The sequence below is a fragment of the Somniosus microcephalus genome, chromosome 3 (genome assembly GCF_052327205.1).
Source record: "Somniosus microcephalus isolate GS21.2 chromosome 3, FLI_Smic_1.0, whole genome shotgun sequence".
Taxonomy (NCBI): Eukaryota; Metazoa; Chordata; class Chondrichthyes; order Squaliformes; family Somniosidae; genus Somniosus; species Somniosus microcephalus.
The window spans coordinates 160,717,248-160,741,257 of NC_140989.1; the positions used below are offsets into that span (position 1 = coordinate 160,717,248).

At 50.4% G+C, this 24,010-nt stretch overlaps 1 protein-coding gene across 12 annotated transcripts in view; it reads left to right on the forward strand.

The window, feature by feature from the left end:
• The window catches only part of syne1b (spectrin repeat containing, nuclear envelope 1b), an 834,787-nt gene that overhangs the window by 196,924 nt on the left and 613,853 nt on the right, over positions 1-24,010 (forward strand). For all 12 annotated transcript variants that reach the window (XM_085981815.1, XM_085981811.1, XM_085981814.1 and 9 more), the window contains 4 exons: positions 8,812-8,976; positions 15,546-15,680; positions 19,974-20,132; positions 22,086-22,303. In XM_085981815.1, the coding sequence (XP_085837941.1) occupies positions 8,812-8,976; positions 15,546-15,680; positions 19,974-20,132; positions 22,086-22,303 (677 nt within the window). The remainder of the gene's footprint in view (positions 1-8,811; positions 8,977-15,545; positions 15,681-19,973; positions 20,133-22,085; positions 22,304-24,010) is intronic.

Here is a 24,010-nt window from a genome sequence, read left to right on the forward strand (position 1 = left end):
AATCCCCAAACTAGTCCCACTGCCCCGCTCTCTACCCGTAGCCCTGTATCAATCCCCAAACTAATCCCACTGCCCCGCTCTCTCCCCATGGCCCTGTATCAATCCCCAAACTAATCCTACTGCCCCGCTCTCTCCCCATGGCCCTGTATCAATCCCCAAACTTATCCCACTGCCCCGCTCTCTCCCCATGGCCCTCTATCAATCCCCAAACTAATCCCACTGCCCCGCTCCCTCCCCATAGCCCTGTATCAATCCCCAAACTAATCCCACTGCCCCGCTCTCTCCCCATAGCCCTGTATCAATCCCCAAACTAATCCCACTGCCCGGCTCTCTCCCCATAGCCCTGTATCAATCCCCAAACTAATCCCACTGCTCCGCTCTCTCCCCATAGCCCTGTATCAATCCCCAAACTAATCCCACTGCCCCGCTCTCTCCCCATAGCCCTGTATCAATCCAAGACTAATCCCACTGCCCCGCTCTCTCCCCATAGCCCTGTATCAATCCCAAACTAATCCCACTGCCCCGCTCTCTCCCCGTAGCCCTGTATCAATCCCCAAACTAATCCCATTGCCCTGCCCTCTCCCCATAGCCCTGTATCAATCCTCAAACTAATCCCACTGCCCCGCTCTCTCCCCATGGCCCTATATCAATCCCCAAACTAATCCCACTGCGCCGCTCTCTCCCCATGGCCCTGTATCAATCCCCAAACTAGTCCCACTGCCCCGCTCTCTCCCCGTAGCCCTGTATCAATCCCCAAACTAATCCCATTGCCCCGCCCTCTCCCCATAGCCCTGTATCAATCCCCAAACTAATCGCACTGCCCCGCTCTCTCCCCATAGCCCTGTATCAATCCCCAAACTAATCCCACTGCCCCGCTCTCTCCCCATGGCCCTGTATCAATCCCCAAACTAATCCTACTGCCCTGCTCTCTCCCCATGGCCCTGTATCAATCCCCAAACTTATCCCACTGCCCCGCTCTCTCCCCATAGCCCTCTATCAATCCAAGACTAATCCCACTGCCCCGCTCCCTCCCCATAGCCCTGTATCAATTCCCAAACTAATCCCACTGCCCCGCTCTCTCCCCATAGCCCTGTATCAATCCCAAACTAATCCCACTGCCCCACCCTCTCCCCATAGCTCTATATCAATCTCAAACTAATCCCTCTCCCCATAGCTCTATATCAATCTCAAACTAATCCCACTGCCCCGCCCTCTCCCCATAGCCCTGTATCAACCCCCAAACTAATCCCACTGCCCCGCCCTCTCCCCATAGCCCTGTATCAAACCCAAACTAATCCCACTGCCCCGCTCTCTCCCCATGGCCTTGTATCAATCCCCAAACTAATCCCACTGCCCCGCTCTCTCCCCATAGCCCTGTATCAATCCCCAAACTAATCCCACTGCCCCGCTCTCTCCCCATGGCCCTGTATCAATCCCCAAACTAATCCTACTGCCGAGCTCTCTCCCCATGGCCCTGTATCAATCCCCAAACTAATCCCACTGCCCCACTCCCTCCCCATAGCCCTGTATCAATCCCCAAACTAATCCCACTGCCCCGCTCTCTCCCCATAACCCTGTATCAATCCCCAAACTAATCCCACTGCCCCGCTCTCTCCCCATGGCTCTGTATCAATCCCCAAACTAATCCCACTGCCCCGCTCCCTCCCCATAGCCCTGTATCAATCCCCAAACTAATCCCACTGCCCCGCTCTCTCGCCATAGCCCTGTATCAATCCCCAAACGAATCCCACTGCCCCGCTCTCTCCCCAGGGCCCTGTATCAATCCCCAAACTAATCCTACTGCCCCGCTCTCTCCCCATGGCCCTGTATCAATCCCCAAACTAATCCCACTGCCCCGCTCTCTCCCCGTAGCCCTGTATCAATCCCCAAACTAATCCCACTGCCCCGCTCTCTCCCCGTAGCCCTGTATCAATCCCCAAACTAATCCCACTGCCCCGCTCTCTCCCCGTAGCCCTGTATCAATCCCCAAACTAATCCCACTGCCCCGCTCTCTCCCCGTAGCCCTGTATCAATCCCCAAACTAATCCCACTGCCCCGCTCTCTCCCCATAGCCCTGTATCAATCCCCAAACGAATCCCACTGCCCCGCTCTCTCCCCATAGCCCTGTATCAATCCAAGACTAATCCCACTGCCCCGCTCTTTCCCCATAGCCCTGTATCAATCCCAAACTAATCCCACTGCCCTGCTCTCTCCCCATAGCCCTGTATCAATCCCAAACTAATCCCACTGCCCCACCCTCTCCCCATAGCTCTATATCAATCTCAAACTAATCCCACTGCCCTGCCCTCTCCCCATAGCCCTGCATCAATCCCCAAACTAATCCCACTGCCCCGCTCTCTCCCCATTGCCCTGTATCAATCCCCAAACTAATCCCACTGCCCCGCTCTCTACCCATAGCCCTGTATCAATCCCAAACTAATCCCACTGCCCCACCCTCTCCCCATAGCCCTTTCTCAATCCCAAACTAATCCCACTGCCCTGCCCTCTCCCCATAGCCCTGTATCAATCCCCAAACTAATCCCACTGCCCCGCCCTCTCCCCATAGCCCTGTATCAATCCGAAACTAATGCCACTGCCCTGCCCACTCCCCATGGCCTTGTATCAATCCCCAAACTAATCCCACTGCCCCGCTCTCTCCCCATGGCCCTGTATCAATCCCCAAACTAATCCCACTGCCCCGCTCTCTCCCCATGGCCCTGTATCAATCCCCAAACTAATCCTACTGCCCCGTTCTCTCCCCATGGCCCTGTATCAATCCCCAAACTAATCCCACTGCCCCGCTCTCTCCCCATGGCCCTATATCAATCCCCAAACTAATCCCACTGCCCCGCTCCCTCCCCATAGCCCTGTATCAATCCCCAAACTAATCCCACTGCCCCGCTCTCTCCCCATGGCCCTGTATCAATCCCCAAACTAATCCCACTGCCCCGCTCTCTCCCCATAGCCCTGTATCAATCCCCAAACTAATCCGACTGCCCCGCTCTCTCCCCATAGCCCTGTTTCAATCCCAAACTAATCCCACTGCCCCGCTGTCTCCCCATAGCCCTGTATCAATCCCACACTAATCCCACTGCCCCACCCTCTCCCCATAGCTCTATATCAATCTCAAACTAATCCCACTGCCCCGCTCTCTCCCCATGGCCCTGTATCATTCCCCAAACTAATCCCACTGCCCCGCTCTCTCCCCATGGCCCTGTATCAATCCCCAAACTAATCCTACTGCCCCGTTCTCTCCCCATGGCCCTGTATCAATCCCCAAACTAATCCCACTGCCCCGCTCTCTCCCCATGGCCCTATATCAATCCCCAAACTAATCCCACTGCCCCGCTCCCTCCCCATAGCCCTGTATCAATCCCCAAACTAATCCCACTGCCCCGCTCTCTCCCCATGGCCCTGTATCAATCCCCAAACTTATCCCACTGCCCCGCTCTCTCCCCATGGCCCTCTATCAATCCCCAAACTAATCCCACTGCCCCGCTCCCTCCCCATAGCCCTGTATCAATTCCCAAACTAATCCCACTGCCCCGCTCTCTCCCCATAGCCCTGTATCAATCCCCAAACTAATCCCACTGCCCCGCTCTCTCCCCATAGCCCTGTATCAATCCCCAAACTAATCCCACTGCTCCGCTCTCTCCCCATAGCCCTGTATCAATCCCCAAACTAATCCCACTGCCCCGCTCTCTCCCCATAGCCCTGTATCAATCCAAGACTAATCCCACTGCCCCGCTCTCTCCCCATAGCCCTGTATCAATCCCAAACTAATCCCACTGCCCCGCTCTCTCCCCATAGCCCTGTATCAATCCCAAACTAATCCCACTGCCCCACCCTCTCCCCATAGCTCTATATCAATCTCAAACTAATCCCTCTCCCCATAGCTCTATATCAATCTCAAACTAATCCCACTGCCCCGCCCTCTCCCCATAGCCCTGTATCAACCCCCAAACTAATCCCACTGCCCCGCCCTCTCCCCATAGCCCTGTATCAAACCCAAACTAATCCCACTGCCCCGCTCTCTCCCCATGGCCTTGTATCAATCCCCAAACTAATCCCACTGCCCCGCTCACTCCCCATAGCCCTGTATCAATCCCCAAACTAATCCCACTGCCCCGCTCTCTCCCCATGGCCCTGTATCAATCCCCAAACTAATCCTACTGCCGAGCTCTCTCCCCATGGCCCTGTATCAATCCCCAAACTAATCCCACTGCCCCACTCCCTCCCCATAGCCCTGTATCAATCCCCAAACTAATCCCACTGCCCCGCTCTCTCCCCATAACCCTGTATCAATCCCCAAACTAATCCCACTGCCCCGCTCTCTCCCCATGGCTCTGTATCAATCCCCAAACTAATCCCACTGCCCCGCTCCCTCCCCATAGCCCTGTATCAATCCCCAAACTAATCCCACTGCCCCGCTCTCTCGCCATAGCCCTGTATCAATCCCCAAACGAATCCCACTGCCCCGCTCTCTCCCCAGGGCCCTGTATCAATCCCCAAACTAATCCTACTGCCCCGCTCTCTCCCCATGGCCCTGTATCAATCCCCAAACTAATCCCACTGCCCCGCTCTCTCCCCGTAGCCCTGTATCAATCCCCAAACTAATCCCACTGCCCCGCTCTCTCCCCGTAGCCCTGTATCAATCCCCAAACTAATCCCACTGCCCCGCTCTCTCCCCGTAGCCCTGTATCAATCCCCAAACTAATCCCACTGCCCCGCTCTCTCCCCGTAGCCCTGTATCAATCCCCAAACGAATCCCACTGCCCCGCTCTCTCCCCATAGCCCTGTATCAATCCAAGACTAATCCCACTGCCCCGCTCTTTCCCCATAGCCCTGTATCAATCCCAAACTAATCCCACTGCCCTGCTCTCTCCCCATAGCCCTGTATCAATCCCAAACTAATCCCACTGCCCCACCCTCTCCCCATAGCTCTATATCAATCTCAAACTAATCCCACTGCCCTGCCCTCTCCCCATAGCCCTGCATCAATCCCCAAACTAATCCCACTGCCCCGCTCTCTCCCCATTGCCCTGTATCAATCCCCAAACTAATCCCACTGCCCCGCTCTCTACCCATAGCCCTGTATCAATCCCAAACTAATCCCACTGCCCCACCCTCTCCCCATAGCCCTGTATCAATCCGAAACTAATGCCACTGCCCTGCCCACTCCCCATGGCCTTGTATCAATCCCCAAACTAATCCCACTGCCCCGCTCTCTCCCCATGGCCCTGTATCATTCCCCAAACTAATCCCACTGCCCCGCTCTCTCCCCATGGCCCTGTATCAATCCCCAAACTAATCCTACTGCCCCGTTCTCTCCCCATGGCCCTGTATCAATCCCCAAACTAATCCCACTGCCCCGCTCTCTCCCCATGGCCCTATATCAATCCCCAAACTAATCCCACTGCCCCGCTCCCTCCCCATAGCCCTGTATCAATCCCCAAACTAATCCCACTGCCCCGCTCTCTCCCCATGGCCCTGTATCAATCCCCAAACTAATCCCACTGCCCCGCTCTCTCCCCATAGCCCTGTATCAATCCCCAAACTAATCCGACTGCCCCGCTCTCTCCCCATAGCCCTGTATCAATCCAAGACTAATCCCACTGCCCCGCTCTCTCCCCATAGCCCTGTTTCAATCCCAAACTAATCCCACTGCCCCGCTGTCTCCCCATAGCCCTGTATCAATCCCACACTAATCCCACTGCCCCACCCTCTCCCCATAGCTCTATATCAATCTCAAACTAATCCCACTGCCCCGCCCTCTCCCCATAGCTCTGTATCAATCCCCAAACTAACCCCACTGCCCCGCTCTCTCCCCGTAGCCCTGTATCAATCCAAGACTAATCCCACTGGCCCCCCTCTCCCCAAAACCCTGTATCAATCCCCAAACTAATCCCACTGCCCCGATCTCTCCCCATGACCCTGTATCAATCCCCAAACTAATCCCACTGCCCCGCTCTCTCCCCATAGCCCTGTATCTATCCCCAAACTAATCCCACTGCCCCACTCTCTCCCTCTAGCCCTGTATCAATCCCCAAATTAATCCCACTGCCCCGCTCTCTCCCCATAGCCCTGGATCAATCCCAAACTAATCCCACTGCCCCGCTCTCTCCCCATAGCCCTGTATCAATCCCAAACTAATCCCACTGCCCCGCTCTCTCCCCATGGCCCTGTATCAATCCCCAAACTAATCCCACTGCCCCACCCTTTCCCCATAGCCCTGTATCAATCCCCAAACTAATCCCACTGCCCCACTCTCTCCCCATAGCCCTGTATCAATCCCCAAACTAATCCCACTGCCCCGCTCTCCCCCTATAGTCCTGTATCAATCCCCAAACTAATCCCACTGCCCCGGTCTCTCCCCATAGCCCTGTATCAATCCCCAAACTAATCCCACTGCCCCGCTGTCTCCCCATAGCCCTGTATCAATCCCAAACGAATCCCACTGTCCCGCTCACTTCCCATAACCCTGTACCTTCCTCTGCTTCAAATATGTTTCCAATTTTCCCGTAAAAGATGCAAAGGTCTCTGCCTCAACATTCCCTGTGGCAAAGCATTCCATCCATCAACAACGCTCTGTGTAGAAAGTTCCCCTAACCTCTCTCCTCACTCTCAGTGACCGTTTTAAATTGATGAACCTTGATCACTGACACTCCAACTAGAGGGAATAATCATGTCATTTGCTGGCAAGAGAATTAAAATGGATGGATAGAATAAACTGAGCTGCACCCGTATATATTATATAGTGTAGCACACAGACTGGAGCTTGTTTCAAGGACGCAATACATCCCGGGGTAGGGATGAGACATTGTGGCTCATTATGTGGCCCTGCTCTTTGATGATTTGGTGCTTGTACCTTATATATCACCACAGGTGAAATGCACTCATACCCATGTAACCTTTATTAATATGAGTCAGATACTTATGAATTAGCACTCCTCTCTGGCATGGAGCATCATCCACTGGGAGTGCTAATCGGAATATCGGGCACGGGAATCTGTCAGGCCACAGAGTGGACATGTCCCATATTTAGATAAGCGCTCCCAGGGCAGGAAGCTCTATGCGGGAGCTGCTAATTTGTAAAGTCTGCCACTACATATGTAGAGAGACAGTGGAGGTTCTTACTGATTTAGTAAAACCTGCAGCGGAGGTGAACCTACTTGTACAAACACGCAGAGCCCAGATTTGTTGTTTATGGTTCAGTGGCTGAATTACACAGAAATGACAGCACAGAAACAGGCCGTTCGGCCCAACCAGTCTGTGTCAGTGTTTATCCGCCACAGGAGCAGTATCCTAATCCCACACACCCACCCTGTTCCCATATCCCTTTATTCCCCTTTTCTTTCATTTACCTATCTAACCTGCCCGTAAATGTCGACATGCTCTCTGCTGGATCATTACCTCCGATAGTGCATTCCACAGCCTCACGGCCCTCTGTGTAAATATGGCTCCAAATCTCCGAGGGGATGAATTTGCAAAACAGCTGCTGAAACTGCAGAGAAACAGTCAGCACCATTCATGCTGTTTCTCATGGAGTTTCCATCCTTGTTCAGTTGGTGGTGAGGCCAGTGAGTGGCAGAACCACCGTGGAAATTCACCCTGGCTCTGAGAGGGAATAGACCAGGGTAGAGACAGAAATAGACTCACAGAAAGGCAAGGTTTACTACACTGACACTTACAACAACAATAACTTGCATTTATATAGCACCTTTAATTTAGTAAAATGTCCCAAAGCGCTTCACATAAGCATTGTCAAACAAAAATTGACACCAAGCCACATGAGATATTAGGGCAGATGACCAAAAGCTTGGTCAAAAAAGGAGATATTAGGACGGGTGACAAAAGCTTGGTCAAAGAGGTAGGTTTTAAGGAGTGTCTTAAAGGAGGAAAGGGAGGTAGCGAGGCGGAAAGGTTTAGGGAGGGAATTCCAGAGCGTAGGGCCTAGGCAATGAAGGTGTGGCCGCACAATGGCCTGGAGCTCCCACACAGCCGGCTCACCGGCTTTTAAATGCAAAAACCGTACATACGTAGAAATTTGAATTGGCCACGCAGCTCGTTAAAGGGCCCACGCTCCCCCTTGGAGGGCACAGTTATAAAATATCGTCCCTCCGACACCTGCAGCGGGTTAGAGCTAGTCCAGAGAATTGTGCACAAAATCCAGGTTAACACTCCCAGTGCAGTACTGAGGGAATGCTGCACTGTCGGAGGTGCTGTCTTTCGGATGAGACGTTAAACCGAGGCCCCGTCTGCCCTCTCAGGTGGACATTAAAGATCCCACGGCACTATTGGAAGAAGAGCAATAATGTTCGGGCCAACATTAATCCCTCAATCAATACCTAAAACAGGTGATCTGGCCATTTATTTCATTGCTATTTGCTGTTTAGAATGAAAGAACTTGCATTTATGCAGCACCTTTCACACTAGCATCCTTTCACAACCTCAGGATGTCCCAAAGCGCTTCACAGCTAATGAAGTGTAGTCTGCCCTCTCCGGTGGACATAAATGATCACATGACACTATTGGCAGAAGAGATGAGGAGTTCTCCCGATGTCCTGGCCAATATTTATCCCTCAACCAATACCTAAAACAGATTATCTGGTCATTTATTTCAGTGCTGTTTGTGCAAGCTTGCTGTGCCCAAATTGGCTGCCGCATTTCCTACATTACAACAGTGACTACACTCCAAAAGTACTTCATTGACTGTAAAGTGCTTTGGGACGTCCTGAGGTTGTGAAAGGCGCTACATAAATGCAAGTTCTTTCTTTATGAGCCTCCATCTTACATGCCGCTTTCCAACAGGACATGGTGAAGCAGGGGGCAGAGTGGAGGAAGCACATGGAAACAAACAGCAGTCTGCTGAAGAGATTCGAAGACTGCAGGAAGGACCTGGAAATGACCCTTCAGTTGGCCCAGACGGCCCTGATAGAAGGGGGGAACCCGGAGCGGCTTCTGGCGAGACACACGGTGAGAGCTGGGGAACTCAGTCAGGCTGAGCCGTACGACAGGCGTCTCTGACCCATTCGCGGTTCTGGTTCATGGAACCTTTTGCTCGAGAAGTGTTGGTGGTCCAAGGCACAGCACATGGCCGTAAACAGCTTGAAGCTGGGCAAGCGTTCTGACGGACGGTCATCGATCTGGAACGTTAACCTTACCTTCCTCTCTCCGCACAATGCTGCCTGACCCGCTGAGAGTTTCCAGCATTTTCTGCTTCTATTTCAGATTTCCACCTTCCGCAGCATTTTGTTTTCAAGAACAAGGGTACATTTTCCGACTGCGACCTCCCAACACAGAGCTCCGCCCATCGGGAGCCCACATATGGAGCTTCCACGAGGGCGGCCCATGATTTTCTGTCCAATTACACTGTGGGCTCTGTGCGCACATATCTATATACACTCCCGGTGGGTGAGACTCCACGTGGGGAGATTCCCAATCAGAAAATTTACCCAATGGATCCCAACAACGCACAGATTTACCCATCTGGTTCTGTTCCGTGTGGTGCTAAACAGGCTCCATAAGGCAGGTTTGGCCCAGTTATTGATTACATCAAAGATCTAAATGAACTCTTAACATCCGAGTAGCAGCAGGACCAGTGACAATGCTCATTGTCTGTGACAGCGGGTGCAGTACACCGGTCGGGACCTGTTGTTGAGTAATCGATATACGGACGTTAACCAGACTTATTAGTTAAACTGTTGCACAAAGCCGTTCACCAGATAAAGATACTGGGGGAGAAATTCATTACCGCTCCGTTTGGGACACTAAAACTTCGGAAGCGGACAAATTATCGCCAGGCGCTAATGATGAGAGGCTCCCACGAAATTCAGTTGTAGTGCTCCAAGAAGGAAGTGGAGAGTTAAATCAAGCACTACCACTTCCCTTAGAGTGCTAAAGGGAGTGAGAGAGGCAGTATCGGCAGAGTGCTGATCAATATTCCGTGCAGCGCTGCCGGATTCACAGGCTCCTTCCCTCCCTTAAAGGGAAGGGCCAGTGCTCACAGCAGTTAAAGGTAAGGCCAGGGATGGGTTGACGACTGCGCCCGTGATCCACGAGGAGCAGCCCCAAGCACTCTAAGAGAGTGCAGGGCTGATCAGTCGCGGCAATGAAAAATGAGAAAAAACAGCACAAAGGGTTGAGAAAAAATGTTGGCCTACCTGACCACCAATCCCTTTAATTATTGCTCCCCAAGCGGCCGGTCGACGAAGCTGCAGAGGGCGGAAGCGAATTTAGGATCTGGGGCGGTAATGGGGCTTTACGCACCGGTTGACGTTACGATCTCCGGGGCGCAGGAGATCGAGGCGGTAAGTTTTACCACCGGTGCTACCCCATCATTGAATTTTGCGGGAGTTATTTCTTTCGCCGCGTCCGGTCGGTAGGTCAGTTCCTCATTCTCGCTAGACCCTTGGTTCTCCACAATTTTCGGGAGGTTTTTTGCGTCTTCTTCTGTGAAGACAGACACATGGGGCTGGATTTTGTGAATGGAGACAAGTTGGAGGCGGGACTGCTGCTTGTCATGTCAATGTCCCACCTCCATCCTCGCCTGACCATTCAGAGGGATTTTCCCCTGATTGAGCTTGTTAAGCCCACCCTGCGGGCTCAGCAGGCCAATTAGGGAAGAAGTCACTGACAGATCACGTCAACGTCAGACGTGCTATCTGTCAAGACTTCTTGAAAGAAGAAATGACAGCGTTTGACAGCTCTGTGAAGCTGTCAAACACTGACATTCTCTTGAGTTTGATGAGTCTTTGAGGTGAGGACTCATCAAACATTGCAAATTTGTAAATTTCAGATGTCTGATGGATCCGAGGGTCTATCAGCCATTACCTGAAATTGACAAGCAGGATGTCGGCTCTCCCGATCCAACGCGGCTAAAGGCTATAGAAGGAAAACAAGGTAAGTGAACACTTTTTAAAACTTATCACTCACCTTGCATACTTACCACTCCACACTTGCACCCATCACTCACCTCTACACCTTACTTCCAGGTGCCTCCGACCGCCACAGACCTCCTCCACGTCTCCTCCAAACCGGCGGGGTTCTCCGAGGTCGGGAAGCCTTTACCTGTGAAGGTAAAATGGCACTAATCCTTTTTTCTGCCTGTTAACTACCTATTAACAGGCAGTTAAAAGGATTAAATGTCTTTCCCGCCTCCAGGAGACGGGACCCGAAGCTGCACATCTACCCGCCTCCTGGCAAATGGACACAGAGGCAGGATGGGGGCGGGTTTGCCATCTGCCCCCAATTTCTCCGAGTTTTCCGGCTGTCCCGCCTCCATGCCCGCCTCCTCAGGGCTTGGAAAATCCAGCCCAAAGTATTTGTTTAATTTCTCTGCCATTTCCTCATTCCCCATTGTAATTTCTCCTGTCTCAGCCTGTAAGGGACCCACGTTTACTTTCGCTAATCTTTTCCTTTTTACATACCTATAGAAGCCTTTACAGTCTGTTTTTCTGTCTCTCGCTAGTTTACTCTCATATTCAATTTTCCCTTTCTTTATCAATTTCTTGGTCCTCCTTTGCTGAATTCTAAAATCCTCCTAATCCTCAGGCTTACTACTCTTTTTGGCAACATTATAAGCCTCTTCCTTTAATCTAATATTATGTTTAATTTCTCTTGTTAGCCACAGTTGGACCATTTTTCCCGTGGTGTTTTTATTCCTTAAGGGAATGTTTATTAATTGCGAATTATGAATTATTTCTTTAAATGTTTGATATTGCTTTTCTACTTTCATATCTTTTAATGTAGTTTCCCAATCTACCTTAGCCAACTCGCCTCTCATACTTACTTAGTTTGCTTTGTTCAGGTTTAGGACTCTAGTTTCAGAATGAACTAAATTACTCTCAAACTCAATATAAAATTCTATCAAATTATGATCACTGCTCCCCAGAGGCTCCTTTACTGTTAATTAACCCAATCTCATTGCACAGTACTAGATCTAAAATAGCCAATTCCCTCATAGGTCCCTTGACATACTGATCTAGAAAACTATCTTGAATGTATTCCATAAATTCTTTTTCTGCAAATTTGGTTTGCCTAGTCTATATGAAAGTTAAAGTTCCCCATGATTACTGTATTACCCTCGAATTTTCTGATTTATACTCTGCCTGACACTACAACCAGTGTTAGGGCCCTGTAGACTACTCCTACTAATGTTTCCTGCCCCTTGTTGTTTCTTAGCTCCATCCAAACAGATGCTACATTTTGTTTTTCCAAGTTAAGATCCTTTCTCTCTACTGTCTTTATTCCCTCCTTTATTATCAAGGCTACCCCTCCTTTTCCATTTTGCCTATTTCTTCGAAACATCAAATATCCTGGAATATTTAGTTCCCAACCTTGGTCACTCTGCAGCCATGTCTCTGTAATGGCTATTAAACCAAACCCATTTATTTCTATTTGCGCTATTAATTCATCTATTTTGTTGCGAATGCTTCGTGTATTCAGATATAGTACCTTTAACTTTAACTTTTTTCTATTTTCCCTGATGTCACTTTAGTCACTAATGCCCTATTTCCTTTATTAATCTTTCTGTCCCTTCCTGACCCACTGTGCGTATCTTTACCCAGATCACTACTCTGATCTAGAGCCTTGACATTTCCCTTGTTGCTTTTAAATTTACTCTTTCTTGAATCCTCCCGCCCCCCCGCTTCATTAGTTTAAAGCCCTGTCTACTGCCCCAGTTATTCAATTCGCCAGGGCACTGGTCCCAGCCCAGTTTAAATGGAGCCCGTCCCCACGGAACAGCTCCCTCTTTCCCAGTACTGGTGCCAGTGCCTCATGAATTGAAACCCCTGCCTCCCACGCCACTCTTTGAGCCACGCATTTAAACCTCTAATCTGTTTGTCCCTATGCCAATTTGCGCATGGTTCAGGTAACAATCCAGAGTTTATTACCTGTGAGGTTCTGCATTTTAATTTCAACCCTAGCTCCTCAAACTCTCTCAGCAGAACCTCATTCTTAGTTCTGCCTATGTCGTTGGTTCCGATATGGAGCACGACAACTGGATCCTCCCCCTCCCACTCCAAGTTCTTCTCTAGCTGTGAGGAGACATCCTTTACCCTGGCATCAGGCAGGCAACACAACCTTCGGAACTCCCGGTCGCGGCTGCAGAGAACAGTATCTATAACATACACTCTCACTCACTCACTGACACATTCACTCACACACTCAGGCCCCGATTTTCTGCCAGCCGTCGGGCGGCTTTTCAGGCGGCCGGGGGCCAAAAATTGCCAAAAAAGGGGGTCGCGACCCCACACACCTGATTCCCCGCCCGTCCGACTTTCGGACCGCCGTTTCTCCGCGACCCGCTTCAGTCCCGCCTGCCGCTGGCGGGACTGGCCGTCGGAACACTAATGAGCAATTATTACCTTGTTTAAGTCGATTTTCAGGGGCCGTTGCCATTTTGGGGCTTTCCCCACATCAAACACGCCTGCGGGGAACCCTGCTGATGAAACCTGGCGTGAAGCTTGCCGGCTTGCTTGCTGTCAGCTGCAGGTCATTTGGAAAAGGGACAGCACTTGTATGTTGAAGGACCTTGTTGCTGCAGGCTTGGGGCTAATTCTTCAAGGCTTAGGCACAGCTGTGGAAGGTTGGAGCCTCACACACTTCTCCAATGTGATCTCCTGGGAAGCCTCTCTCGCCACCCTCACTCAGCGCTTCCTCAACGGAAGCATCTACGAGAAGCATGGGACGCCTTTTTTCCTTCCCTTCTTGCCATTAGAGGATCTCCAGCAGCAGAGGCGGCAGCAGCAGAACCAGGAACTGCAGGATGAGCACCAGGAGCACCAGGCTGCTGCTCACTCACCTGAAGCTGCACAGGCCAGAAGGGGCCAGCGCTTGGAAGTGGCTTGAGAGCACCTTGCTGCGCTTTAGGGGGCCATGGGGACCCGTTTCTGCACTGGCAGTCCTACTCAGAAGGACTTCCATGAAGATCTGGTTTCTCTGTTCAATAGATGGCCAATGCTCCTCAAGAGATGTCATTCTCTTATGAGCACTCACCATGTTTTCTGTACCCTGGCGAGTTATCTCCTCCATGGAGGTTGCCAACCTTTCCATGGTGATGCATTCATGTGCCAATGACTCCACAAAGGCTCTGCTCATGGTCGCTATGGACTCCTCCATTCGCTCCACACTCGCAGCGACCCTGGAGACAAAACCTGCCAGAGACTCCTACATCTGTGCATGGAGATCCAGCACCTCTTGCGGATGGACCCAGAGGCAGAGGGTCGAAATGCAGCGCAGCTGAGCTGAGCTGGCAGAGTCCTGCGCTCTCCGACGAGGACTCTCCACTGCTGTCCCTGTCTCCAGAATCTGCTAAGGCTCACTTGTGAGCTGTGAAACACCAGGTGACAACACTACTCTATGTCCCGAAGGTCCCCCCGAGGTGTGAGTGTCTGCGCTGGTGTGAGGTGCGCTTACTTCTGCTGACGCTGCGCCCTCAGAGGTTGGAGCTTCCTCTGAGGAGTCTGGCTGCACAGCCTCTTCCTCCTCCACAGTGAGGATGGGGGCTCTGGATGGTACTGTGAGGGAGTAAAGGAAGGAGTTAGAGATGTAATGCCAAGGTTCTTCTGGTGACTCCCAGCGAGTTGGCATCTGCTGACACCTGCATCCATGCAGCATTGGTCTCAGTGGGAGGCCTCTTCCTCCCTGACCTAGGGAAAAGGACCTCCCTGTGGGCACTAACCCCATCCAATAATGCCTGCAGTGAAGCCTCGTCGAATTTGGAGGCAGCTCTGGGTCTGGCACTGGCCACAGCTGCTGCAGGCTCCTCTGCCATCCTGTATGGTTTGTTTGGAAGCCTTCAGAGGATGCAGTGCTTACTATGGACCTTGAAAGCACCACGAATGATGACATCATACTGTGGGGCTTTCTGACTAGAAATGGACAATTAGCAAGGCTTCCCACATGTTGGGAATTAATTGGCCAATTGAGGGAAAATTGCGTGGAGCTGGCTGACATTTTTTTGTGTGTCAGAACCCCACATTCGGGGAAACCCGACCATTTCCCACACAATCCACAAAATCGGGCCCTCACACTCTCACACACACACAAACTTTGCCTCTCTATTATTCTCTCTCTCTTTCTCACTCCCTCTGTCTACCTGTCTCTTTCTCTCTGTCTCTGCCTCCTCCTGGCTGATTTTTAAACTCCTCCTATTCTGTGGAATGCTAAGGTGAATCGGAACACTTCTACTGGTGTGCAACATAATCCATCCCAACCCGACCCATCCAAGGTTGCTGAGGTCAATTTTAGTGTCCCTACCACCTCACCCCTCCTGGCTAGGGTCTGTCAACTCAGCACAGACCGAGGATCAAACCTGGTCTCTGGGTAAACTCACCAAGCTGTTGAGGAAGAGACATTCAAGTTACGTTCTATTCCATTGAAATAAATCTATCCTTGAAGGTATTAACTGGTTCAGAATTTAAGTGTGAGCTCACACAATGTGGAGTACAGTCAGTAAGTACACATATGATGTAGAGTTTGAGACATAGGCTGATCAGGTGACGGTTACTCTTATTCACGGTCCAATTGCTTCCTCCTAGGATTTCTTCGGCCAGTTGGATCAGAGAATACTAAACGCCTTTTTGAAGGCCTGTGATGAGCTGACTGACATCCTGCCTGAACAGGAGCAGCAAGGTCTCCAGGAGACTGTCCGCAGCCTGCACAAGCAGTGGAAGGTTAGCACTGGGAGCAAAACACTCGGGGGCCCATAGTTACAAGGGATAGGAATATTAGGAACAGGAGTAGGCCATTCAGCCCCTCAAGCCTGCTCTGCCATTCAATTAGATCATGGCTGACATGGATCTCAACTCCATTTACCCACTTTGTTCCGTAACCCTTAATACCCTTACCTAACAAAAATCTATCAATCTCAGTTTTAAAATTTTTGATTGACCCCCAGCCTCAACAGCTTTTTGGGGGCGAGAGTTCCAGATTTCCACTACCCTTTGTGTGAAGAAGTGCTTCCTGACATCACCCCTGAAAGGCCTAGCTCTAATTTTAAGGTTATGTCCCCTTGTTCTGGATTCCCCCACCAGAGGAAATAGTTTCTATCTACCCTATCAATTCCTTTAATCATCTTAAACATCTCAATTAGCTCACCCCTTAATTTTCTAAACTCAAGGGAATACAAGCCTAGTCTATGTAACCTGTCCTCATAATTTAACCCTTTAGCCCCGGTATCATTCTGGTGAATCTGCGCTGCTCCGCCTCCAAGGCCAATATATCCTTCCTGAGGTGCGGTGCCCAGAACTGAACACAGTTACTCCGGATAGGGTATAACCAGAGTTCTGTACAACTGAAGCAACAATTCCTCCCCTTTGTATTTCTGCCCTCTTTAGCCTTTTTGATTATTTATTGTCACTGTGCAGGTACAGTAAGCACAGTGATAGTGCTGGGGGCATGAGCTTAGTGAGTGGAGTGAAAAGGGGCTTTTGCATTGCATCAGTACCACCATGCTCAAGGAGTCCTGAGTTTCAGTCCCAGTGTCCCTCAGTATATAAATCCAATCTGGGCCAGAGGCCTAGTGTCCCCCAGTATATCAATCCAATGTGGGCCGGAGGCCTAGTGCCCCCCAGTATATCGATCCAATGTGGGCCTGAGGCATCGTGTCCACCAGTATATCGATCCACTGTGGGCCTGAGGCCTAGTATCCCCCAGTATATCAATCCAATGTGGGCCGGAGGCCTAGTATCCCCCAGTATATCGATCCACTGTGGGCCTGAGGTCTTGTGTCCCTCAGTATATCAATCAAATGTGGGCCAGAGGCCTAGTGTCCCCCAGTATATCAATCCAATGTGGGCCTGAGGCCTAGTATCCCCCAGTATATCAATCCAATGTGGGCCAGAGGCCTAGTGTCCCCCAGTATATCAATCCAATGTGGGCCTGAGGTATATCAATCCAATGTGGGCCGGCAGCCTAGTGTCCCCCAGTATATCAATCCAATGTGGGCCGGAGGCCTAGTGTCCCCCAGTATATCACTCCAATGTGGGCCTGAGGCATCGTGTCCACCAGTATATCGATCCACTGTGGGCCTGAGGCCTAGTATCCCCCAGTATATCAATCCAATGTGGGCCGGAGGCCTAGTGCCCCCAGTATATCAATCCAATGTGGGCCTGAGGCCTAGTGTCCCCCAGTATATCAATACAATGTGGGCCGGAGGCCTAGTGTCCCCCAGTATATCAATCCACTGTGGGCCGGAGGCCTAGTATCCCCCAGTATATCAATCCAATGTGGGCCGGAGGCCTAGTATCCCCCAGTATATCGATCCAATGTGGGCCTGAGGCATCGTGTCCACCAGTATATCGATCCACTGTGGGCCTGAGGCCTAGTATCCCCCAGTATATCAATCCAATGTGGGCCGGAGGCCTAGTATCCCCCAGTATATCGATCCACTGTGGGCCTGAGGTCTTGTGTCCCTCAGTATATCAATCAAATGTGGGCCAGAGGCCTAGTGTCCCCCAGTATATCAATCCAATGTGGGCCTGAGGCCTAGTATCCCCCAGTATATCAATCCAATGTGGGCCAGAGGCCTAGTGTCCCCCAGTATATCAATCCAATGTGGGCCTGAGGTATATCAATCCAATGTGGGCCGGCAGCCTAGTGTCCCCCAGTATATCAATCCAATGTGGGCCGGAGGCCTAGTGTCCCCCAGTATATCACTCCAATGTGGGCCTGAGGCATCGTGTCCGCCAGTATATCGATCCACTGTGGGCCTGAGGCCTAGTATCCCCCAGTATATCAATCCAATGTGGGCCGGAGGCCTAGTGCCCCCAGTATATCAATCCAATGTGGGCCTGAGGCCTAGTGTCCCCCAGTATATCAATACAATGTGGGCCGGAGGCCTAGTGTCCCCCAGTATATCAATCCACTGTGGGCCGGAGGCCTAGTATCCCCCAGTATATCAATCCAATGTGGGCCGGAGGCCTAGTATCCCCCAGTATATCGATCCACTGCAGGCCTGAGGCATCGTGTCCACCAGTATATCGATCCACTGTGGGCCGGAGGCCTAGTGTCCCCCAGTATATCAATCCAATGTGGGCCTGAGGCCTAGTGTCCCCCAGTATATCAATCCAATGTGGGCCTGAGGTCTTGTTACCCTCAGTATATCGATTCACTGTGGGCCTGAGGCATTGTGTCCACCAGTATATAGATCCACTGTGGGCCTGAGGCCTAGTGTCCCCCAGTATATCAATCCAATGTGGGCCTGAGGCCTAGTGTCCCCCAGTATATCAATCCAATGTGGGCCTGAGGTCTTGTTACTCTCAGTATATCGATCCAATGTGGGCCTGAGGTCTTGTTACTCTCAGTATATCGATCCAATGTGGGCCTGAGGTCTTGTTACTCTCAGTATATCGATCCAATGTGGGCCTGAGGTCTTGTTACTCTCAGTATATCAATCCAATGTGGGCCTGAGGTCTTGTTACTCTCAGTATATCGATCCAATGTGGGCCTGAGGTCTTGTTACTCTCAGTATATCGATCCAATATAGGCCTGAGGTCTTGTGTCCACCAGTATATCAATCCAATGTGGGCCTGAGGTCTTGTTACCCTCAGTATATCGATCCAATGTGGGCCTGAGGTCTTGTTACTCTCAGTATATCGATCCAATGTGGGTCTGAGGTCTTGTTACTCTCAGTATATCAATCCAATGTGGGCCTGAGGTCTTGTTACTCTCAGTATATCGATCCAATGTGGGTCTGAGGTCTTGTTACTCTCAGTATATCAATCCAATGTGGGCCTGAGGTCTTGTTACTCTCAGTATATCGATCCAATGTGGGTCTGAGGTCTTGTTACTCTCAGTATATCAATCCAATGTGGGCCTGAGGTCTTGTTACTCTCAGTATATCGATCCAATGTGGGTCTGAGGTCTTGTTACTCTCAGTATATCAATCCAATGTGGGCCTGAGGTCTTGTTACTCTCAGTATATCAATCCAGTGTGGGTCTGAGGTCTTGTGTCCCCCAGTATATCAATCCAATGTGGGCCTGAGGCCTAGTGTCCCCCAGTATATCAATCCAATGTGGGCCTGAGGCCTAGTGTCCCCCAGTATATCAATCCAATGTGGGCCGGAGGCCTAGTGTCCCCCAGTATATCAATCCAATGTGGGCCTGAGGCCTAGTGTCCCCCAGTATATCAATCCAATGTGGGCCTGAGGTCTTGTTACTCTCAGTATATCGATCCACTGTGGGCCTGAGGCCTAGTGTCCCCCAGTATATCAATCCAATGTGGGCCTGAGGTCTTGTTACTCTCAGTATATCGATCCAATGTGGGTCTGAGGTCTTGTTACTCTCAGTATATCGATCCAATGTGGGCCTGAGGTCTTGTTACTCTCAGTATATCGATCCAATGTGGGTCTGAGGTCTTGTTACTCTCAGTATATCAATCCAATGTGGGCCTGAGGTCTTGTTACCCTCAGTATATCGATCCACTGTGGGCCTGAGGTCTTGTTACTCTCAGTATATCGATCCAATGTGGGTCTGAGGTCTTGTTACTCTCAATATATCAACCCAATGTGGGCCTGAGTTCTTGTTACTCTCAGTATATCAATCCAATGTGGGCCTGAGGTCTTGTTACTCTCAGTATATCAATCCAATGTGGGCCTGAGGACTTGTTACCCTCAGTATATCGATCCAATGTGGGTCTGAGGTCTTGTTACTCTCAGTATATCAATCCAGTGTGGGTCTGAGGTCTTGTGTCCACTAGTATATCAATCCACTGTGGGCCTGAGGCCTAGTGTCCCCCAGTATATCAATCCACTGTGGGCCTGAGGCCTAGTGTCCCCCAGTATATCAATCCAATGTGGGCCTGAGGTCTTGTTACCCTCAGTATATCATTCCAATGTGGGCCTGAGGCCTTGTTACTCCCAGTATATCAATCCAATGTGGGCCTGAGGCCTCGTGTTCACCAGTATATTAATCCAACACTGTGAGTCTTGGCTTTGGTTTTAATCATACTCCTTGGACTATTTCAGGACCTCCAGGCTGAAGCTCCCTACCATTTGCTCCGCCTTCAAATTGAAGCAGCAAGAAATAAACTGGTAGAAACGGCGGAAGAGTGTAAGTTGGAACTGACTCGGGAGAACAAGCTGCTAACTAGCACAAACAGCGAAGAGCTTATTGCACAACACAGGGTAAGCATGGTGAAGAAACAGAAGGGTCACCATCACTGACTTTTCTCTGTGCGTGGCCTGATTAGCAACTGAACTGCCTCCTTTATGCTGTAAAAAAGGAATAAGGAGCTCTTGGGGAATCCCACGAAGATAGAAATAAATAAATCTACATTTTCAAAGACTGTGAATTGAAATCAGCATAAAAGTTATATAATATTACAAAGAATTTACAGCACAGAAACAGGCCATTCAGCCCAACAGGTCTATGCTGGTGTTTATGCTCCACACGAGCCTTAGGGTTGCCAATTCTAGTTGGATATATTCCTGGAGGTGTCATCACATAACCTCCTGGCTCCAACCGCCCCGCCCCCACCCTCCCGTCATTGGTCCCCCAACACACCCAGACTTGCCGTGCCCCGCCTTCCCACCCCAATCGGAACACGAATAGACTCTTTATTACCCGATCTGATGATTCGTGATTGTCAGTCAAACAGCCTTTTTCCCATGTCTTATATTTTTATAACTAATGAACAAAATTAAAAAAACACAATTTTTATTGCCCCTATGATTTTTCTCCCAGGTGGTGCTCACACCAGTGTCCTGGAGATTAATCTTCAATTCCTGGAGATTCAAGGGCAACCCGGGAGTGTTGACAACCCTAACAAGCCTCCTCCCACCCCTCTTCATTTCACCCTATCAACATAACCTTCTATTCCTTTCCCCCTCATGCCCTTATCTAGCTTCCCCTTAAATGCATCTATGATATTCTCCTCAACTACTCCTTGTGGTAGCGAGTTCCACATTCTAACCACTCTCTGGGTAAAGAAGTTTCTCCTGAATTCCCTATTGGATTTATTAGTGACTACCTTATATTTATGGCCCCTAGTTTTGGTCTTCCCCACAAGAGGAAACATCTTCTCTGTGCCTACCCTATCGAACCCCTTTATCATTTTAAGGACCTCTATCAGGTCACCTCTTTGAGACAAAAGAGCCCCAGCCTGTTCAATCTTTCCTGATAGGGACAACCTCTTAGTTCTGGTAACATCCTTGTAAACCTTTTTTGCACCTTCTCCAGTGCCTCTATATCCTTTGTGTAAATTGGAGACCAGAACTGTGCACAATACTCCCAAGTGTGATCTAACCAAGGTTCTATACAGGTTTAACATAATCTCCCTCTAGAAATGAACCTCAGTGCTTTGTTTGTACTTTTTATGGCCTTGTTAAACTGTGCCGCTACCTTTACTGATTTATGAATCTGTATCCCTCGATCTCTTTGCTCCTCCACCCCATTTAGGCTCTTATTTTCCAAGGAGTATGTGGCTTCCTTAATCTTCCTACCAAAATGCATTACCTCGCACTTATCTATATTGAAATTCATTTGTCATTTGCACACCAAGTCATATAGGTTAGGTGGTTCCATTTTGTGTGACGTCCCAGATGTACTTTACGCATATTTTACGTGCCATCATATTTAAATGCTTGCATTTCTCGTGGCTAAGGGAAGACACCGGTCTTGAGCTCAATGGGGACGTGCCTTGGTGCTGCAGCCTGTAGTCCTGTGTTGCTTCGAACGCAGCTCCCTGCTGGGAGCACTGAATACTCCCTGGTGTGTGATTAAGCTGCACTACTGACAGCTGTGGCACAGTCAGGTTATATGGGTTACACTGGCAGCCATTTTCTAAAGCACTGGATGCAACTTTGAAGCTCACTTGGTCGAGTTTCTTGAGCTTTGTTGCAGCTGCACCCATCCAGGCAAGTGGAGAGTATTCCATCACACACCTGACTTGTGCCCTGTAGGCGGTGGAGAGACTTTGGGAAGTCAGGAGGTGAGCCGCTTGCTGCAGTATATCCAGATTGAGCTCTGGGTGGGTGGTCAGGCTTGAAGGCCACTGCATGTTCGAACACACATTCTCTTACCAGATCCTCAACCGAGAGGCCAACTAACTAGCTAGATGAACAATTGATTTCTTTCAGGATTTTTTCACGGAGAAAGGAAAGTACGAGTGGTGCAGGAAACGGGGTAAGGTGATCGGAGATCTCTGCCAGAAGCTTCCAGAAACTCGGAAGTATGATGCAATCAGGACAAAACACGAAATGGACAAAAAGACTCTGAGAGACTTGAAAGTACTTATTGACACCACCTATCAGAAATTACTGGATCAACCAGACAAATGGAAGGAGTATGGGTCTAGGTAACAGTGATGTACAACTTGATTACATAGAATTTATAGCACAGAAACAGGCCATTCGGCCCAACAGGTCTATGGCGGTGTTTATGCTCCACACGAGCTGCCTCCCACCCTACTTCATCTAACCCTATCTGGATATCTTTCTACAGTAATTGGATAAATCATAGATATTTTGTTTTTCTTATCCTATATGTTGATTTCTTTTGCCAGTGTGCTTCCTGAAGAGATAGGCCCCGATATTGACTGGGGAGGATTTTCCGAGCATGGGCGGGGTGGGGAGTGCGGGGGGGTGGGGTGTGGAGTTTCGGTCGGGAAGTCCGGGTTTCCCCGCATACAAATTTTTTTTTAACAGGATCCCCACCCAGAAGTCAGCCTGATTGACACGCCTGGCTTTCGGTAGGCAGGGCCGTAGCTGCAAGTAAGGAGCCTACAGCTGCTAGTGGGAGCGTGGGGTGGAGGGGTGGGGGGGGAGGGGTGTCCGATCCTTGAGCTGCCGGGTGTCCCAAGGCCCGGGAAATCCAGCCGGCCTGGGTTAAACATGTAAAGCAGATTAAATGTGAGGCTCCCAGCCTCATTATAATATTTAAATTGCCAACCCGCCTCCTGGTAGCAGGTTGGCTGCCTGCCCCTTGTCCCGCCTCCGTTAAACCTGGAGTGGGCGGTTTGGAGGCGGATTGGGGTCGGGTTTGAGATTTAAAAAATTTTAACATCTCACCGGACCCCAACCCACCCATTTTTGGGGGTTAAAATTACCTCCACAGGCTCAAAAACAATTTAAACTTAAATAATGAACATGAAATTCTGGGGGGGTTGGTGGGGGGGGGGGGAGGGGTGGTGGTCAGGGTTCTCCTGGTCGCCCAGCGGAACTCCCCCCCCCCCCCCCCCCCTCAGATGAGCATATGATCTCAGTTTTGGAAAGCAGAAAGTCATTGAACTACTCAAACCTAGTGTGGGAAGGCAGGGTGGAAGGGACAGGAAAGGCTGAGGGAGGCAGCTTGTGGTGGAGAACTCTGGAACAATCCTGGAGTAATGAGAGGATTTGGTGACAGATCGCGTGAGGTGGTCACGCCGGACCTGGTGCTGGACAACCAAACAAGTTGCATAGTAAGTCTGAAGCTCTCAGGGGGAACAGCAGGGCTGGGAAACCGTGAGGGATCTGATGAGGAGAGGGATGGCAAAAGTGGAAACAAGCCAGCTGTTGAGCAGGCCGACAGAGGTGAGGATGTGATGGGTGGTAAACTAGAGGAGGGAGAGATGGCCAAGGACTCTTCAGTGCTCCTATTCGGGAGCTGTGCTCAATGGATGCCTGGGTCAGAGAATGGCGTTGCAATGTTTTAGCTCTTCCATCGAGTGCTTCTCCTGGTTAGGGGAAACTCCTCCAGGGGTGAGGGGTAAGGGTAGAGAGGCTCCCAAAGGCTGATGAAGATGGTGAGGGGATCAGGAAGTGGTCAGAGATGCCCTAGTCGTCGATTGGGACCTCAGAGACGGTGAGGCTTTGCATCCTGGCAAGTTTGAGGAGTTGGCTGTGGGTGTGTAAGGGAGCTAATGCAGAGGATGAGGTTGAGTGGCAATAGGAGGATGGAGAATTTGGAGGAGAGAGGGCAGGAGGAACTTAGGATTGGATGGAATCACTAAGCATGAAGAGTCGCTTGGGGCAGAGGTGAATTGAGGAGAAAGACAAAGCAATTTCATTCAGGGACGAGCCGAAGG